Raw genomic sequence first — 16,029 nt, 5'->3', positions numbered from 1 at the left:
AAAATGGAGTATTTAAACCCAAAACCCAAGGCATGAATGAACTACATAAATGTAAATTGTAGAGGTATTTGAAATGCGCTATATAAGAAACTCCCATTATTATCATTACACAGCGCCACCCATAAAAATAAATCTGCAAAGATACACTTTATCACTTTCCAGTTTGTTTTATTAATAAAATCGATTTGCTAGTTTGTTTTGTTTACAAGGTTTCATATACTCTTCTTACAGTTTGCAACGGCAATAGCGTAATGCACTTGCAGGCCAGTTATACCGTTTATAAATACGTTAAAAAGATAGAAAATAAATATCAAAAAGGATTATTTATCAAATAATTATTCTGTATGAATGTAGAAAAAGTCAGAGAACTGGTTCAAGAACAACTTGAACGCCAATTTTATTAGCTCAGAATCGTTAGTTTATTCTTCAGTTAAACGGATTTTGTTCGTGAGAAACGTATGGTATGACACTCAGATGGCTTTCTCTTCCAACCAATTAAAAAGCCACGTGCATAAGTGACATTTGAATGGTTTCCTTTATGCAATCAGACCAAGAAAACCCTATATGTGCTATAGCTACACTTAAATGGTTTCATCTTTTAGCCAAACGCAAAGCAAGAAAACCTTACCTGTGTAATGGTGAGAGTGAAGTGGTTTGCCTCTCAGCCAATCACGAGACAACAAAACCCAATTGTTTTCATCACCATACTTAAGCGCAACATACCAGGAAACGTTTCTCGCACACAAAATCCGTTCGTTTTCACGTAAGAAAATGTAAAACGGTAACCAAAGAAAAGAGGTAAAATGAGGGGGAAAAGCTTATTTTATCAAATTTATGAGAAACGAGAAAATCTTCCGGTGAAAACACTAATCAAGATTTGAAAAATCGGGGGTTATGCTAATAAAATTTGTTGAAAAAATTTGACGAAGCTAAAAATCTCCCTGAACATCCAAAAGACAACTGATACAAACGATCTACGTTGAAGTAGCAAGATTTAACATTGGTAAACGAAGATATATTGTCATATCACGTTACAGATAGATTTAATAATGTCAATATATTTGTTAACTATTAGAATAATAAGACAAAAAGATGCTTTCTCGATAATAAATATATCTATGATTGACGTCTTGGTATCAAAGGGATGTCAACTTGATGTTAACTGAATCGCGGAATCTTGGATGGCGTCACATCTGAAATGCAATAAACAAAGATTTTGAAAATGTCGTAGAAAACCACTAAAGTGTCAAGAAAATAAATTCACTGCTGGTGGGAGGTCAATTAACTGTAAAATGGAACGAATTTTAGGTATAAGCAAATTAACACAACGCAAGGAATAAATTTATCTCGAGGGAGTAATATTTTGTAGATGCCACAATGAAAACACCTTAAAAGGTAAAAAAGAATCGTACGTAAAACCACCAAAGACGTCATGGAATCTTCCTGCACGGAAATGCAGCTGATAAGCTGATAATTTTCTGAATTGCGGTAAATGACAATGAAAAACGTCCTACCTTCTGACATGGAATTAGGAAAGTCTCCATTTCGCATACGATTTCCATACATGGCCTGTAAAAGCTGTTGCTGTTGTTGCTGTTGATGTAGCATCACGTTGCTAGGGTAGCCCATCACGTGCATACCATCACCACCAATCACAGAGCTTCGAGTTGACGCTATCCGTTCCTGTTGTCGACGTTGTTCTAACAGGTACAACTGTTCCCGTGAGGGGTACCCTGGCTGTTCTCTGTATTGCATGGCATCTAAATCAACGAACTGACTATCGGGAGCTCTCTTGCCCGTCATCTGTAAAGCTCGCTGTCGTTCTATACCCGCCATCTCCTGACCTTGGGACCTAAACGCTAAAGTGGGCATAGACTCAGGTCCCATTTTGCCTTGGTACATGCTGTAAGGGTTCATCTGTTTGGCAAATGACCCATATATCTGAGCTTCACTTCGATCTCTTAAGTAGTTTCTAGTCATGAAATCTTCGTGTGCTTGATTCATCCCACTAAGGGCGAGTCCTGCTCGAGTACCTTGGGACTCAAAGGGACCTTTCTTGACGGGGCTCTCTCGAGATGGAGCTATTTCCTTTAAGAGGGACGTGAATGGTAAACTCTGGCTTCCTTGACTCAGCGGGTTTGCAGCCAATTCTACGTCCTTAGATATGGGTGGCTTTCCATTAAATAGCTCTTCAAGGAAGCCCCTTGGACGTCCAGATCCAACATTAGGGCTGCCTTGTCTTGGTGATGCTTGTGAAGGACCTTGTTCAAGGGGCCAGCTCTTGTACCCGGGAGGACATTCCTGATTACTGCCTTGCGATTGTCTGGGTGATTCTACAGCAGGGGACGATCGATTAGAATCACTTTTACCTTTTATATCCTCTAGACGTTTTCGATCAGATACTAAGGGTGGTGGGGATCGTCTCGATGCTGTTATCACAGGAGGTTTATTCTCGGATGATCGCGGCGAGTCTGCTGAGGTGTCCCTAGGGGAGGTACCTAATATCTGACTTATTGACAGCCCAACGCCTTTAGGTTTAGAAGTCTGGTCCCTTGTTTCGTTAGTGACCACATTTGGTGGGGTGGGTGTGTTCTGTGACCTTGAATCTGATTGGCTGAGTTTTTTGACTGTCTCTCGTTTTGGTTTTGAATTGTTTTGTTCATCTGTATCCTTTGGTTTATCTGGGGCAAAAGAGGAACTATCAGTAACAACTAACATCATGTATCACCATCATCATCATGTATCATCATGTATCATCCTCATCATGTATCATTATCATCATGTATCATTATCATCATGTATCATCATCATGTATCATCATCATGATCATCATCATGTTATCATCATCATTATCATGAATCATCATCAAGTATTATCATCACCACCATCCATTCTCATAATCATATATCTTCATCACTATCATCATCCACCAAAATTATCAACAACACACCATCATCATGCATTTTCATCCATCATCATTGTAATCAACCACTATCATATATCATCACATCAAAACCTCATCAACAACCCAGTATTATTCTCTCTATTACCTTTATTGGGCTGTACAGTTTCAATTGGTTTATTTTTATTGGTTAATGTCGGAGGTCCACCAGGGGCCATTATTACACTAGCGTGTCGTTCTTGGGGCATTAAAGGGAATCTATGAGGCAGACCCTGTGGATAAGGTGCCATGGGTCTTCCACAGTAGGGTTGTGGAGGGAACGGCTGTCCAAAAGACTGTGGTCTTGACATTGGGATGGCTTGTTCTGGTTCTCTCTTATCTTTCTCTGTTGTTACTAATGTTGGGGTTGGTTGAGCTAAACAAGAAAATGAAAATCAGATACATGCCATCATCAATGGGAGAGAGGATGTTTCGGCATGTATCTTTGGGGGAAAATGCCCTGTCCTATTGAAAATCCCTGATAGGAATATTGAGCACATGGCCCTCCATATTGTAATGGATGCTCCTAGCACTGAGCTACTGGGTGTCATTAATTGTCTTAAAAGATAAAACAGCAGAGAATTGTAGCAAGGGAACCTCTCAGCTTGCAGATTAGGTAATCTAATTCTACTTGATAGAAGAAATGATAAGATGTAATCAGTTCACAAAACAATGAAAGCCAATTTCGGCTGGTGATTGAGAATTAACTTTAAGAAATTAACATTAGGAAGCACCGGTGGCGTGCGCTGCTAATGCGCCGCCTCTCACCAATGCGACCCGAGTTCGAGTCCTGCTGATCTCGATGTCATATGTGAGTAGAGTTGTTTGTTGGTTCTCTCCTGTGCTTCGAGGGTGTTTCTCCGGGTTCTCCGGTTTTCCTCCCTCCTCAAAAATCAACTGCTAAATCCTAATTCGATTTTTGGGCTTTCACTTAGTTTGGAGCCTAGCTCTGTTGTGATTGTCCCACTTTGTGATACAACAGCGAAAGCTTTGTAGATTTAGATTTAAATCTTTCTTGCTTGGTTTTGAATCAAAGAAGGGACCAAACAAACACATGTGAAGCTAAGTCCAGGAATCAAACCCACAAGTGTCAAGATAAGTAATACTGTTGACCTCATATTAGCCATTCTGAGGTGACTATTTTAGGGGACAAAATCCGGGAACAAAATAGATGCCTCTTCAACCTTGGAACACCTTGGAATGGCTAATAAAGAGTTGATTTTGGTTTCTTACCTGAAGTTGATATAGGAGGTATTATGTTTGGTAATGGTGAACTTTTTGATTCATCTTCAGTTGTTTTTTTATTTTTTCCTTCAGTTTCACTCGCAGGCGAAGCTACTGCAGAAATGGATGTCTCTGTCGATGAGGGCACTGATGATGTAGGTGCTGCTTGTGACCTAGGAGGGCCCTGAGCACTGGGCATAAATCCTGGTGGTAGCTGGGCACCTGGAGGCCTTACGCCATAACTACGTTGCATGTTTGGGCCAAAGTCTCCCATTCGTCGCTGACCCATTTGATCCATCTGTGCTCTCTGTAGCCTTGGAGGACCATTCATTCCTGGAAAACCAGGGAATTGATTTTGTGCTGCGCCTGGATGATTAGGGGTGATTGGCATACGATACTGATCTGGTCGATTGGACATCCCTGCAGGATTGGGTCCAAACTGATCTGGGTACCGACGTTGTTCAGGTTGTAATGTAGAAGACTGCCCTTGATGTGTTGGGGATGAGGATTGACTTGACGTTGGTGTTCTAGATGATTCGGGTATCATCTGTGGTCTTGTTTGATGTCCCTGTATATTAGGTCTTGGTGGCACAGCTCCAGGGCCTGCTTGCGTACCAGGGGGAAGCCCCATCCTGGTTGGGCCCTGCATCCTTGGTAACCCAGGGGCAGTCATGCCATTAGGAGATGGTCCTTGAAACCTCATGTGACTTGATATACCCTGCTGCGAGTAACTCATCCCTTGTGTGTCAGCCATCGGTGCTCTTGTCAGGGGAGGGGGTTGGTATTGGTATTGATTAAACTGATGCTGCTGAGGGAGGTTGAACCGTGCTATTGCTGCGTTATAATAATTTTGATAAAACTGTGGAGGGTACATTGGTCGTCCATCAGGACCATATCCTGGTGCTACCCCTTGAGGAAACTGGTAGTCCTGTGGGCGACGCCCAGCCATCATGGGGTTAGGCATTCTGTTCATACCCATTTCATTCATAAACGGGAACGGCATTGAGCCCATTGTCTTGTTTGGTGACTGTGTGTCCACCTTGTTACCAACAAAGTCATCAATTGAAAATTCAGTTCTTCTGGGTTTAAACTTGTTCTCTTTTTCCCGTTCTTTTTTTCTTCCCTTGCGGAGCTCTTCTTCATAATCCTCATCACTATTGTCCTCGTCTTCTGGAAAATGTTTCTTGATTTGACGTTCAAAAGCTGCTTTTAGAGTGTTGGCCATCTTTGTGTACACTGAAAGTGAAATGAGTGAAATAAATTGCTTTAAATGAGAAAGAAAACTGGCGCATTCCTTCTGAATAAATTGTCCTGGTTTTATGAGGGACCACTTAACAGCCAGTGGCTAACAAGCCTGTGTCACTCATTCCGTTATTGAATACAACCCTTTCATGTGATGTTAAAGCAGTTTAATTTAGAGGACAAAGCAAAAGAATTTCAATCTCATGAGAATTGAAAACCTACTGTAAATTCCTCCCAATTGAGCTGCATTCAGACCTGCTGCAAGGGGTCTATTGGAAATTAGAAGTTGATTTTCGCAAAGAGAAGACAACAGGAAAACCTGGAGGAAAACTCTTGAAGGACGGGAGAGAACAAACAAGAAGCTACTCACATATAACACTGAGTCTGGGAATCAAACCTTAGTGGTAATAGCTGAGAGACAAGTGCTCTCACCTCTATGCAACCCATGCTTCCCTAAATAATTGATAAAATGTAGTAATCAGCATTACTTACTGCTGTCTGGTCCGTTATACTCGTCACAATTATCAAACATCAGCTGCATGTCATTTTGAAACTGAAAAAAAGGACCATCAGAACATCAGCAATCGGAAGCAAAATCATTGATAAATGGAAGAGTTGCTTAGTGTCTTTTTCGCTATGGTTTTAAATGTTTCGTGAGCTATGACAGCTAGCCTCCTGCTTGCCGCTGTGAATTCCCATTCAGATCAGCCACTGGTAATTTACATAGTACAAAAAATATAGAAAAATCTTTCAATGATTGTCTTATTTCACTGTGTTTTACCTCATCTAGAGTCTTGTATTCTCCTTTGTCCAGCTTCTCTTCAATAGTTGATAAATCCATTGGATGCTGGTAAGATAAAGACATGTCACAATCTTTATAATTATGGAAATATTTTTTTTTGGAGGCAGCATGGCCGAGTGGTCATAGCGTCAGTCTCACAATTCGGTGGTGCTGAGTTCCGCTGCGGACACTAGTTGAGACTGTATTTGTCCTGGTTTCTGAATAGTTCAAATTCAGTATCTCGACCATGCTTGTAAATAGCCAACTGGTTTGCCTCCTTGCCAGTTGGGATTCTTAAAACACTTTATGTTTCTTTGAACATTTCTTCGTTTTAGTTTCATTTCAGTGTCCCCAATTAGTTGCATAAACTAAATACATTGACACTTAAATAAAGTTATTTATTTTATCAATAACAATGAAGGTTGTCAAGTCAAAAGAATATTTACTTACCTCTATTATCTCATGGTATTGAGGAGCATAGGACTCATCAACTGGCTCAAGAAACGGCCATGCGTTATTGTGCTTTTTGAGGTAATCAAGAACTGCAAAAATATTATACAAAGTAAACGAGTAGCAAAAAGGAGCACACTACTACTACTTGATTCCCAAGGGGGAAATGGCAAGGAGATTTAGATCTTGTCTTACCTTTGTACATTCCCGTATATAAATCTTCATCTCTATCATCATCACTAAAGGTAAACCAAAAAATATCTAGTAATCAACTCAAATAAAAATCCCACAGAAAATGTCAAAATTTCGAAGCCCTAACCTACAAATAAAATCTTTGTAAGAGGTGAGTGTTTTGTATAGTTCATTACCCATCAAATTCAGCAACTCTCTCTCTTCTATTGGTTTCTCCTTCATTGCTAGATTCATCCTGGCCATTAATGCCTGGCATCAGTTCTGGGGGGATTTCACCGTTCATTCTCATCCATTGTCTTTCTTCTCTTAATCGTGCTCGCTCAGCACGCTCTGTAAAAAGGAAAGGAAATAAGCAGCATCAATGATTCATTCATTCATTCATTTATTCACTAGTCAGTCAGTATAGCATACTTCACAGGTCACCAACAGCTTTACATAAAAACGAATGTTTTCTGCTATCCTAACACAATAACAAAAAAAGGAAAATGTGTCTACACATGCATAAAACATGAAAGCACAAGGTCAATTTTGCCTGTAATGATAAATCTTTATCTTCTATTTACATTCTTGTAACTAATGCTTAACATTGTCTGCAAGCGTCTACTGGTCGTAAATGTATTTTGTCTAAAACAGGATTACATGCTCTGACAGGTTCTCACACTCTTGTCTACCAAATGCCAAAACAAGTACAACAAATTTATCTAAAAGTTTAAAAGGTCTTTTATTGAGCAACAGAAACTTGTATTTTTTTCTATGTTATGTTTCTCAATTTTAACTGATGCAAGACAAAAAATTTGGAAATCAAGTTTGCTTATTCCAAGTTTATTGTTATTGCATAAATACATTAATCTCTAAATATTAATTTCAGAAAGTAATAACTTCACTTACCTTGTTGCCGTTTTTCAGCCAATCTTTCCTTTTCCTTCTGTTTTTCTTCCTGTTCTATTCTCTTTTCTTCGGCTAGTCTTTCCCTTTCGTTCACCTTCTCTTCCTCTTCTTCTCTTTCATCGTCTTCTCTCATACTCATTTTGATTGCTATTCTTGTAGATGCTCGTCTTGGTGCTAGTTCTAATAGTTTCTTCTGATATGCTTTTTCCTTTGGGAAGACAAAAAACATTCATTAATTTATGATCCATAAAAAATGACAGAACTAAATCAACTTCTGCCCATGAAGTTTAAAAGACGAGGGGTATACATGAATGAATATCACAGACATTTTCCTTTGTGCTAACATACCTTTGCTTCTATCATTTTCCCAATTTCAGGGACAAAGTCCTCTGAAAGGGTTTGATATAGAAGCTTTTCATCACGATTCTTGGATTTCTTGAATGATTCAGCCAGTTCTTCCCATTCGGAAGCGAGAGAACACACAAGAGACCAACCTGCGTTGCTAGAACTTTCTTCTTCAGATTCACTATCAATATCGTCGTCTTCGTCACTAGTAATATCTTCACTGCTAGAACTAGAGATGGAGGAAACAAACAGGATTTAAAAATCCTCTCCCGTTGTATATATTCATATTCCATTACTTATAGTCGCAAATGAAAAAATCTAAGGTCATTTTTTATAAAGCTTTCACTATATAAATCAATGAAAACTTACAAAAAAAGAATTCTTTTCAAAGTATAGTCATCAGCAATTATTTAAAACCATCAAAAGTCTTTTAAATATAAGAAAGATTACATGTATCTTATAAAAAGTTAAAGAATAAAAGTAAGCAACTATTAAACCAATTTACCTTGTAATAAAGTCAGATTCAGAATCCGAAGAGTTTGCTTTCCTTTTCTTTCGTTTTGCCTTCACTTTCTTCTTCTTTCTTTTCTTCTTTTTTGCTGCAAGTTTTTTCTTTTTCTTTTCTAGTTTTCTTTTCTCCTTCTCTTCTTGGGTTAACACGGGAACCTCTTTATAAAGCCGAGTACCGTAGAAGTACCAATAGATGCTACCCTTTGCGTCTCTGCCAAGAGGTTCTACACGTAAGCTATCAGCGTCCAAGCCTTTTAGTAACTCTGGGACGTCAGCAACGTCAAGACGGAAGTCACAAAGATCGTGTAGGATCTTTACTTTTTGTTGAACTGAAAGTTTGCTATTGTAAAAAGTGAAAGTTTCATTAAACTTTGACTTTGTGGACATTTAAATAAATAAACTAATTCGTGGGTCTGATTAAATTGAGGGCAACTTGAAAAAGAGAAAAGTTGAACATTAATTGTTAAACTGTAAACTGTATGGAAAACCATAGAAATTTATGTCATAGAATTGAAGCTATGACTTTGTTGGTAACTACCCACACAAAAAAAACCCGTTAAAATACAAATTAAAGCATATCATATGATCAAAATTAAGTTTGTCGTTAACCTGGGTTTTAATCTTTTTTGTTATATAATTATTAATAATCTTTAAACATTTCTATCCAACATTTGAACTTAATTTCAGCATCTTATAATAAGACCGATTATAAGATTTAATGTAAACAAGAGATAGAACTAGTTTACTTTGTCAATGTTTTGATTAGAAGACATGTAAACACTAGAAAGATTAAAAAGATAAAATCAAAGACAGTCTGTTTTGATTCATGAATTACACTTAAAAGAAGAGTCAGAACTGTTGACATAACTGTTCATAGCAACTAATATTTAGTGAACTTCATGACGATAATTAAATAAAATACATATACAGTAATTGTTTATAATCATAATCTTTGAACAAGCTTTAAAAGATACCAGAATCTATTAGCCTATTATCATTCTTTCCGACAATTCTTCCCAGTTCTGGTATAATTTTCACAAAAAGAATAAAAACCCTGGAGGCAACAACTGTTCTATTTATATAGCTGTTGTTTGTTTAAATACAGACTATAATAAAAATATGATTGGTAAAAGAGAAAAGCTTTCATTAATTTACAATAAGAAAAAAGAAGTGTATTGACTGGAACCTTAATAACAAATTGATATCAGGGTTAATTAATCTAATCTAATGAGTTATCTAAGTCAAATCATATACCTGTCAAAACAAGACCAAAGCTTATATCGGAGATATAACATGTTCTTTGTACGAATTCAATATCTGTCTGTTGCGAGCTTAAATATTAGAGTTAACTTCAATAATGCACACATAGGTCTATTTGTTATTGGATGGTGTAACAATAACGCAGGAAGAAATGTTGAAAATTAATTACTTTCTTAATGTAATTTTTATAGAAACACTTAAGAATATTGTTTCAAAGTTACAGACAAACCTGTGGCATATCATTTAACAAACATTTATCAAAATTCATGATAGTTCAAAGTTCTTTTGCATAGAAACACGTTTAATGCTAAGGGTCAGAGATAATTAGATCCAGAGGCATCCTGTTTGGACGTGAATGCATGAAGGTTAGAAGTTTCTAATTCTTGGTAAAAGCTATTTTCTTTCTAACTTTCAAGAAACAAAACGCAATCAATCATTCAATCCATAATTCAAACAGCAGAATTAATGTTTGTTAAAATCTCACAGCTCTGGCAAGAATATTCTATTAAATCTCACCTATATTCTTTGTCTTTGAGAGGGTTTTCCTTCCCAAGTTCGTCTTCCCAGCGAATTTTTAAAATCTGTGATAAAAACGGCTCAAAGTTATCAGCGCTGTAAATGAAAATAGAAGAATCAGTTAGACAAAAGATGAAAATGGCACGTTGTAACGTACAATAGGTCGTGCTATACGTGAAATATACAACATGTTGCAGGGCTATATTCACGATTATTGAACGTTTCGAATTCAAATACAAACAAACAAATTCGTATACAAACTAAAATGCTCTGTCAAAACTCTTTCGTACAAAAATCACCAGATGAATTATATAAAACGACGCAAAATAAACAAACCTAAATTAGAAAAAGAAATCGAAAAATTTGCGATGAAAAGGAACGACTCGTCGTGCGTTTTGTAAATCAATGAATTAAAAAGAAGAAACGATATGATCTAAAAGTTTTACGAAAATGAAATGGTGAATTATGGATAAGAGAGTTGGAAATGAAGAACCGATGATTGAATAGGTAGTGATCTTATAGAAATGGAATACACGAACAGACATCAAACAAGTACTCTGCCTTCGAATTTAGGGTACTATTCTCATATTATTTGGAGGAAAATAAACTTATACTCACTACAGATCTTAGGACAGTTTAAAAGAAAGAATTAGAAAACAATTACAACGACAGACAAATGATACTACAAGCCATAAGATCGTTTGTTCACAGTAGAAATCAAGCAGCTTGTGGCTAATATATCCAACTGTCAAGGCAAAGAGCAAACTTGACGCTTTTTTTCTCCTTGTGCTACGATTCTTAGACATGATAACAAGTGTTGAACTTTTCTAGACGGTTTCTAGTACAAAGAATACGGTTAAGACAATAACAGGATTGGAATCGTGCCGTTGTAACATGAATTTTCTTGTTGAAACAGTCGAAAATGCCAAGAGCCATATAACACTGCATTATGTATTAAACAGGTTGGCGTTGAGCTCTTGTACTACCATTGATCAGAGAGGATAAATATATTTAGTCTACTATTAACAACTGTGATTGACAAATCTATTGTATTTCTGTAAGCTAACTTATAACAGAAAGATTCAAAGTAGAGACGAGAAGCTACTCACTGTATGTCTTTGGTCTCAAACAGACCTCTCAAAAGTCGAGCGTGGAGGTCTCCTAAAAACGTGTTAAGACTCCCGTCGATCGACCCATCGGACAACAATGCCTCTTCCAAATCCTGTATCATTCGAAGAAGCAAGATCAACTTATGATGACTTATTTTTATCAAGGCTTTAATTCAAGTGTACGTTACGATATTGAAATCCATCAACTGAACCAAATCAACTTGAAAAAATTATTCAATTTTATCAAACAAGTACGATTGGTAAATTAGCCTTGTGAGGTCATCTACGACAAACATAGTACTTTCTACCCCCGACTATGGTGGAAATCGAACACCTCATGATAATTCCTAAGGAAATTTTGAAGGGCGAAAGTTCAAAGATTTTTAGCGAAACTTTCAACTTACCTCAATTTCAAAATCTGTAAGTCCAAATGCCGTCCGGAATAGTGAGCAAAAATGTGCAATACTAGGCACTTCCCACCATGAACGAATATCTAAAGACATGGATAAAGATCGTAGTTAAAGGTTCCGACCCTAGTTTGGCTAGACTAAGTTCCGATTAACCGAAAAAAAAGAATAATGAGAAAGGACAAATACCCTCCATGACAGGCCATGAAAACAGATGGCTTAGCTAACAGCACACAATGACGACACACACTCATGTCCCTGGTACTACGTACATACGGGATCTATCAAGCCACACCAGGGACTCACATACACCTCATCCTAACGTACCTAACCTAAGGACCCCTCTCTCTTATCCTATTTCCTAATAACGTCTAATAATATCTATAATATCATCAATTTTTCTTGTTCTTTATTCTCGATTTTTTATCTAATTTTAAGTAATTTTTTGTTGTTGTGGTATAAAATTTTAAATTCAACATAAGCTTTTCGATATTGTTTTTCGATATTAGATCCTTTCCCGCGTTGAATTATTTATTGCTTCCTAGCTTCGCCGCTAACGAATTAAAGCAGGTATATGTTATTAGTATTGACAAAGTGGAAATTAATTTTCCTCCGGGAAAAGAAAAATAAATAAACTTTTTGTGAATATGAAATGAGTTGCGGTGCGCAATGCTCCACGGGTAATCAAGATGGCGGCTGACAGCAGATAAAAACATTGAAAAATACAAGTTCAGCTTTGATCTAAATTACGGGATAAAAATAGTTTATTGTTACTATTGAACTCCAGAAACGTAGCTAAGAATGCGATTTAATGATGACTGGGATTATTGGTGACGACGAGGCGGAAATAGAGGCAGAAATTCAACGAGAACTCGATGAAATTTGTGAAGACAATATAGAAATTGAGGACCTGGAAAATGAAGACTTGATCTCGCCTTATTTAAACGAGAAGGTGAAATATCTACCTAAAATATAATTCTCAATAACATACGTGCCTTGTAGTCGTTATTTTGCATTCTTTTCTTAGTCTCACATTTATTAAACTCTAAAATAACATTGAAATGTTCATCTGTTGCTTGGTAACGGTTATATTATCCAATTTAATAAAATTATTGCATGGGAAAGTAATTATTTTCATGGCAAACTTGATAACCTGCCTTTGATTGGATATCTAGACAATATTTTGATAAGTTAATCTTATTATTGTGGGGTTTTTTTAAATGATAATCTTGTTAGGATGCAGACGTGTTGCCTGATTCGCTACAGCAGTATCTCAGAGCTGTGCAATCAAGAACAGAAGGTGTAGAACAAGATGTGAGGGACTGTGATACTGTGCTGAATAAGCTTCCCATAGGTTTGTTGATATACTAATAATATTTATAATTATTTAATCGATTGTTTTCAAAACAGTTGTTTTCCTTTGAATGTGTAACTGCAGGGATTATGAATGCATAATTTGCAAACATGCCACTGTTGTTTGAAATGATATGCACATTTATTAAATGTTAAAAATACTAGTTTCTTCATTCAGGGGGCATTAATGATGATGATGAACAAATACTGGCACGAAAAATAAAGGAGGCTCTTGGAGATGGTTGTCATGACGACCCACTTGACATCAAAAAGAAGGTGTGAAAAACAATAAATTTCATAGAAACTCTATTTAAATTGTATGCAATAATTTCATACCCCATTTTGGAAATTTCTGCGGAACTTAGTTGTTAATGTATGATTTTCTTTTTCCTCAGGTGCTATCAGAAATTGAAGAATTAGAACAGAATGAAGAGAAGGAAAAAATAAGATGTGAATCAAATGCAGATAATATGGCTATTGATATTATTAGAACAGGTTATAATATTGTAATCTATGTTGCATTTATGATTTTATAAGCCTAGATAGTATAGGGACTTGTAGAGAGGGTATTGGAATAACTTAGTGCATTAGGGGCAAGATCAAAACAATGGTCCAAAATAGGGACCTAATTTTATTGATTTAGGAGGAGGGTACTGGTACCTGTAAGTACCCTCTCCCTATTAGAGACCTGATAACTTTGCTCAATACTGGGTGTCTGTATGAACTATTTCTGTAAATTAATACATCGTTTAGCATACATTGAAACATATCAATCTTTTATTTTTGGGGATATTTGAAGGGAAAATCCAGGGCTTCACTTCCAGAGGTAGAGGGTTACTGGGTACTGGGTTACCCCACCCATCCCCTATAAATTGGGTCATATTAGATAACAAACATTTTGATCTTATCCTTAACCGTAATGATTTATTTCATAGATATTTCTGATCACTCTTATCCTTAACTGTAATGATTTTATTTCATAGATATTTCTGATCACTCTTATTCTTAACCGTAATGATTTTATTTCATAGATATTTCTGATCAATCTTATCCTTAACCGTAATGATTTTATTTCATAGATATTTCTGATCAATCTTATACTTAACCGTAATGATTTTATTCCATAGATATTTCTGATCAAATAAGAATTCTGGAAGAAGCTGCTGAAAAACAGCTGTTGGAGCTTGAAGAAAAACAAGCCAATAAGAAGCAGAAGAGAAATGAATGGTACGAAGACATGAAAAGAGAAGAGAATAAGAGAATGGAAAAAGTACAAGAGATGAAAAGACAAAGACAACAGGAATTGGAAACAGCACAGAAAAGATTAAATGAAAGTCAGCAGGTAATGTGGATAGAAGGAAGGGATAAATGGATGAGTGGATGGATGGGATGGGAAAGGTAAAGGATGGATGGATGGGTAGATGAATGGATGGAAATGGGATGAATAGTTGGGCAAATGGAGGGACAGGTTTGATGGATGGATGGATATATAGGTAGGTGGGTGGGTGGATAGATGGATGTTGTATAGGTGGGTGGTGGATGGATGATGTATAGGTGGGTGGGTGGGTAGTTTGGATGGATGAGATGGATAGATGGATTTTGCATATGGAAGGATAGGTTGAGTTATAAATCAGGTGAGTTGAGGCTTGAAAGGTAGGATGGTTGAGTGAATGGATGGGTGAGTGGCAGTGATGGATGGGTGGATAGATGGAAGGTGTGAATGGATGGGTGAGTGGGATGGAGGGATGGATGGATGGTGTATGGATGGGCAATGGATGGATGGAGGATGGATGGGTGGCTGGAATGGGATGGGTGGATAGATGGAAAGGGTGAATGATGGGTATGAGTGGATGGATGGATGGGTGGAAGAGGGACGGAGGATGGATTGGTGAGTGGAGGTGAGTGGATGGCATGGAATCGATGTGTGGGTTGGTGATTAGATTGATGGACAAGTACGGTCTAAGCATGGGAGGGTAGCTAGAGGGGCAGAAGGGTTGGTGGATAGATTAATAGATAGATATGTGGGTTTGATGTAATATTTCAAACATGCGAGAGAGGTTCTTCCTCTGATTTCCAAACACCGAAAAGTGAGTTGAAAAAACGAGGTGCAGCCGAGTTTTTTTAACTGACTTTGAGGTGTTTAGAAATTGGAGGAAAAACTCTCTCAAGTGTTTGAAATTACTTCTCAAACTAATGAATATTTCTTGGAGAAAATCAAAGAAAAAGTTTACGAAATTTAATGCAAATTAAGAACACATTTCCAAACCACCGTCACAGTAGTGATTTGCCTTGTTTTCTCGTCATTAAATATTCATGAGTATGAGAAGAATGGTTAGACAGAAGGATAGCTCTACCAGTACCAGTTAATATAAATATTTTAATTCTTTCAGGTTATACAAAAAATGTTGGAAAAGGAAGCTGAACAAGGAAAACAAAAACTGGATCTTCTACAACAACAATTCCAGGTACAGGATATACTTATAGATAAATTGCTTAACTGTAACTTAACTGTTAATGATAATTATCTTAATCACAATATTAGAGCTGCATTATCTACATCCTTTTTGATTTATATGACGTTCTTTGTTACAGGTGGATATACAAGAAAATCGAAGAAGAAAGTAAAAAAGAGAAAGCTGCTTTGGAGGAGATGAAAGTGAGACTTTCTTGATAATTTCATGACCAGAATTTTTGAGTAGGGAATTTTGAGTAATTGTGCTGCTTGTTTGCAGAATCAAGAAGCAGAATATCAGAGAAAGAAGCAAAATGCTGGCAGCAGTGAAGATACAGAAAACCTATAGAGGGCACAGG

At 36.9% G+C, this 16,029-nt stretch overlaps 2 protein-coding genes across 4 annotated transcripts; one reads left to right on the top strand and one right to left on the bottom strand.

The window, feature by feature from the left end:
- Window positions 1-144: 144 nt before the first annotated feature.
- LOC116286394 (uncharacterized) lies at window positions 145-12,130 on the bottom strand. Of its 2 annotated transcripts, XM_031692920.2 has the most exons (16): window positions 12,055-12,130; window positions 11,863-11,951; window positions 11,459-11,571; window positions 10,350-10,445; window positions 8,569-8,913; window positions 8,067-8,292; window positions 7,719-7,926; window positions 7,007-7,160; window positions 6,834-6,877; window positions 6,639-6,730; window positions 6,189-6,254; window positions 5,900-5,960; window positions 4,175-5,401; window positions 3,051-3,317; window positions 1,515-2,681; window positions 145-1,193 (listed from the first exon to the last, which is right to left on the bottom strand). In XM_031692920.2, exons 1-16 carry the CDS (start codon window positions 12,059-12,061, stop codon window positions 1,159-1,161), a joined length of 4,197 nt encoding a protein of 1,398 aa, XP_031548780.2. In that variant the 5' UTR covers window positions 12,062-12,130; the 3' UTR covers window positions 145-1,158. The 2 variants fall into 2 exon arrangements, with proteins under 2 accessions (XP_031548780.2, XP_031548771.2); XM_031692911.2 differs by having other exon boundaries at window positions 11,863-12,090.
- Window positions 10,122-16,029, top strand: LOC148906118 (uncharacterized). Of its 2 annotated transcripts, none has more exons than XM_089038779.1 (8): window positions 10,122-10,198; window positions 13,102-13,219; window positions 13,397-13,494; window positions 13,614-13,713; window positions 14,346-14,560; window positions 15,609-15,683; window positions 15,811-15,874; window positions 15,951-16,029. In XM_089038779.1, the coding sequence occupies exons 1-7, from the start codon at window positions 10,193-10,195 to the stop codon at window positions 15,841-15,843; spliced, it is 645 nt and encodes a 214-aa protein (XP_088894905.1). In that variant the 5' UTR covers window positions 10,122-10,192; the 3' UTR covers window positions 15,844-15,874; window positions 15,951-16,029. The 2 variants fall into 2 exon arrangements, with proteins under 2 accessions (XP_088894905.1, XP_088894904.1); XM_089038778.1 differs by lacking the exon at window positions 10,122-10,198 and adding an exon at window positions 12,539-12,817.

Source organism: Actinia tenebrosa, unplaced genomic scaffold (assembly GCF_029948245.1).
Source record: "Actinia tenebrosa isolate PJP-AT-01 unplaced genomic scaffold, QUT_ActTen_1.0 PGA_scaffold6__47_contigs__length_16458017, whole genome shotgun sequence".
In the NCBI taxonomy this organism is placed as follows: domain Eukaryota; kingdom Metazoa; phylum Cnidaria; class Anthozoa; order Actiniaria; family Actiniidae; genus Actinia; species Actinia tenebrosa.
This window is presented reverse-complemented; position numbering and strand designations above follow the sequence as displayed.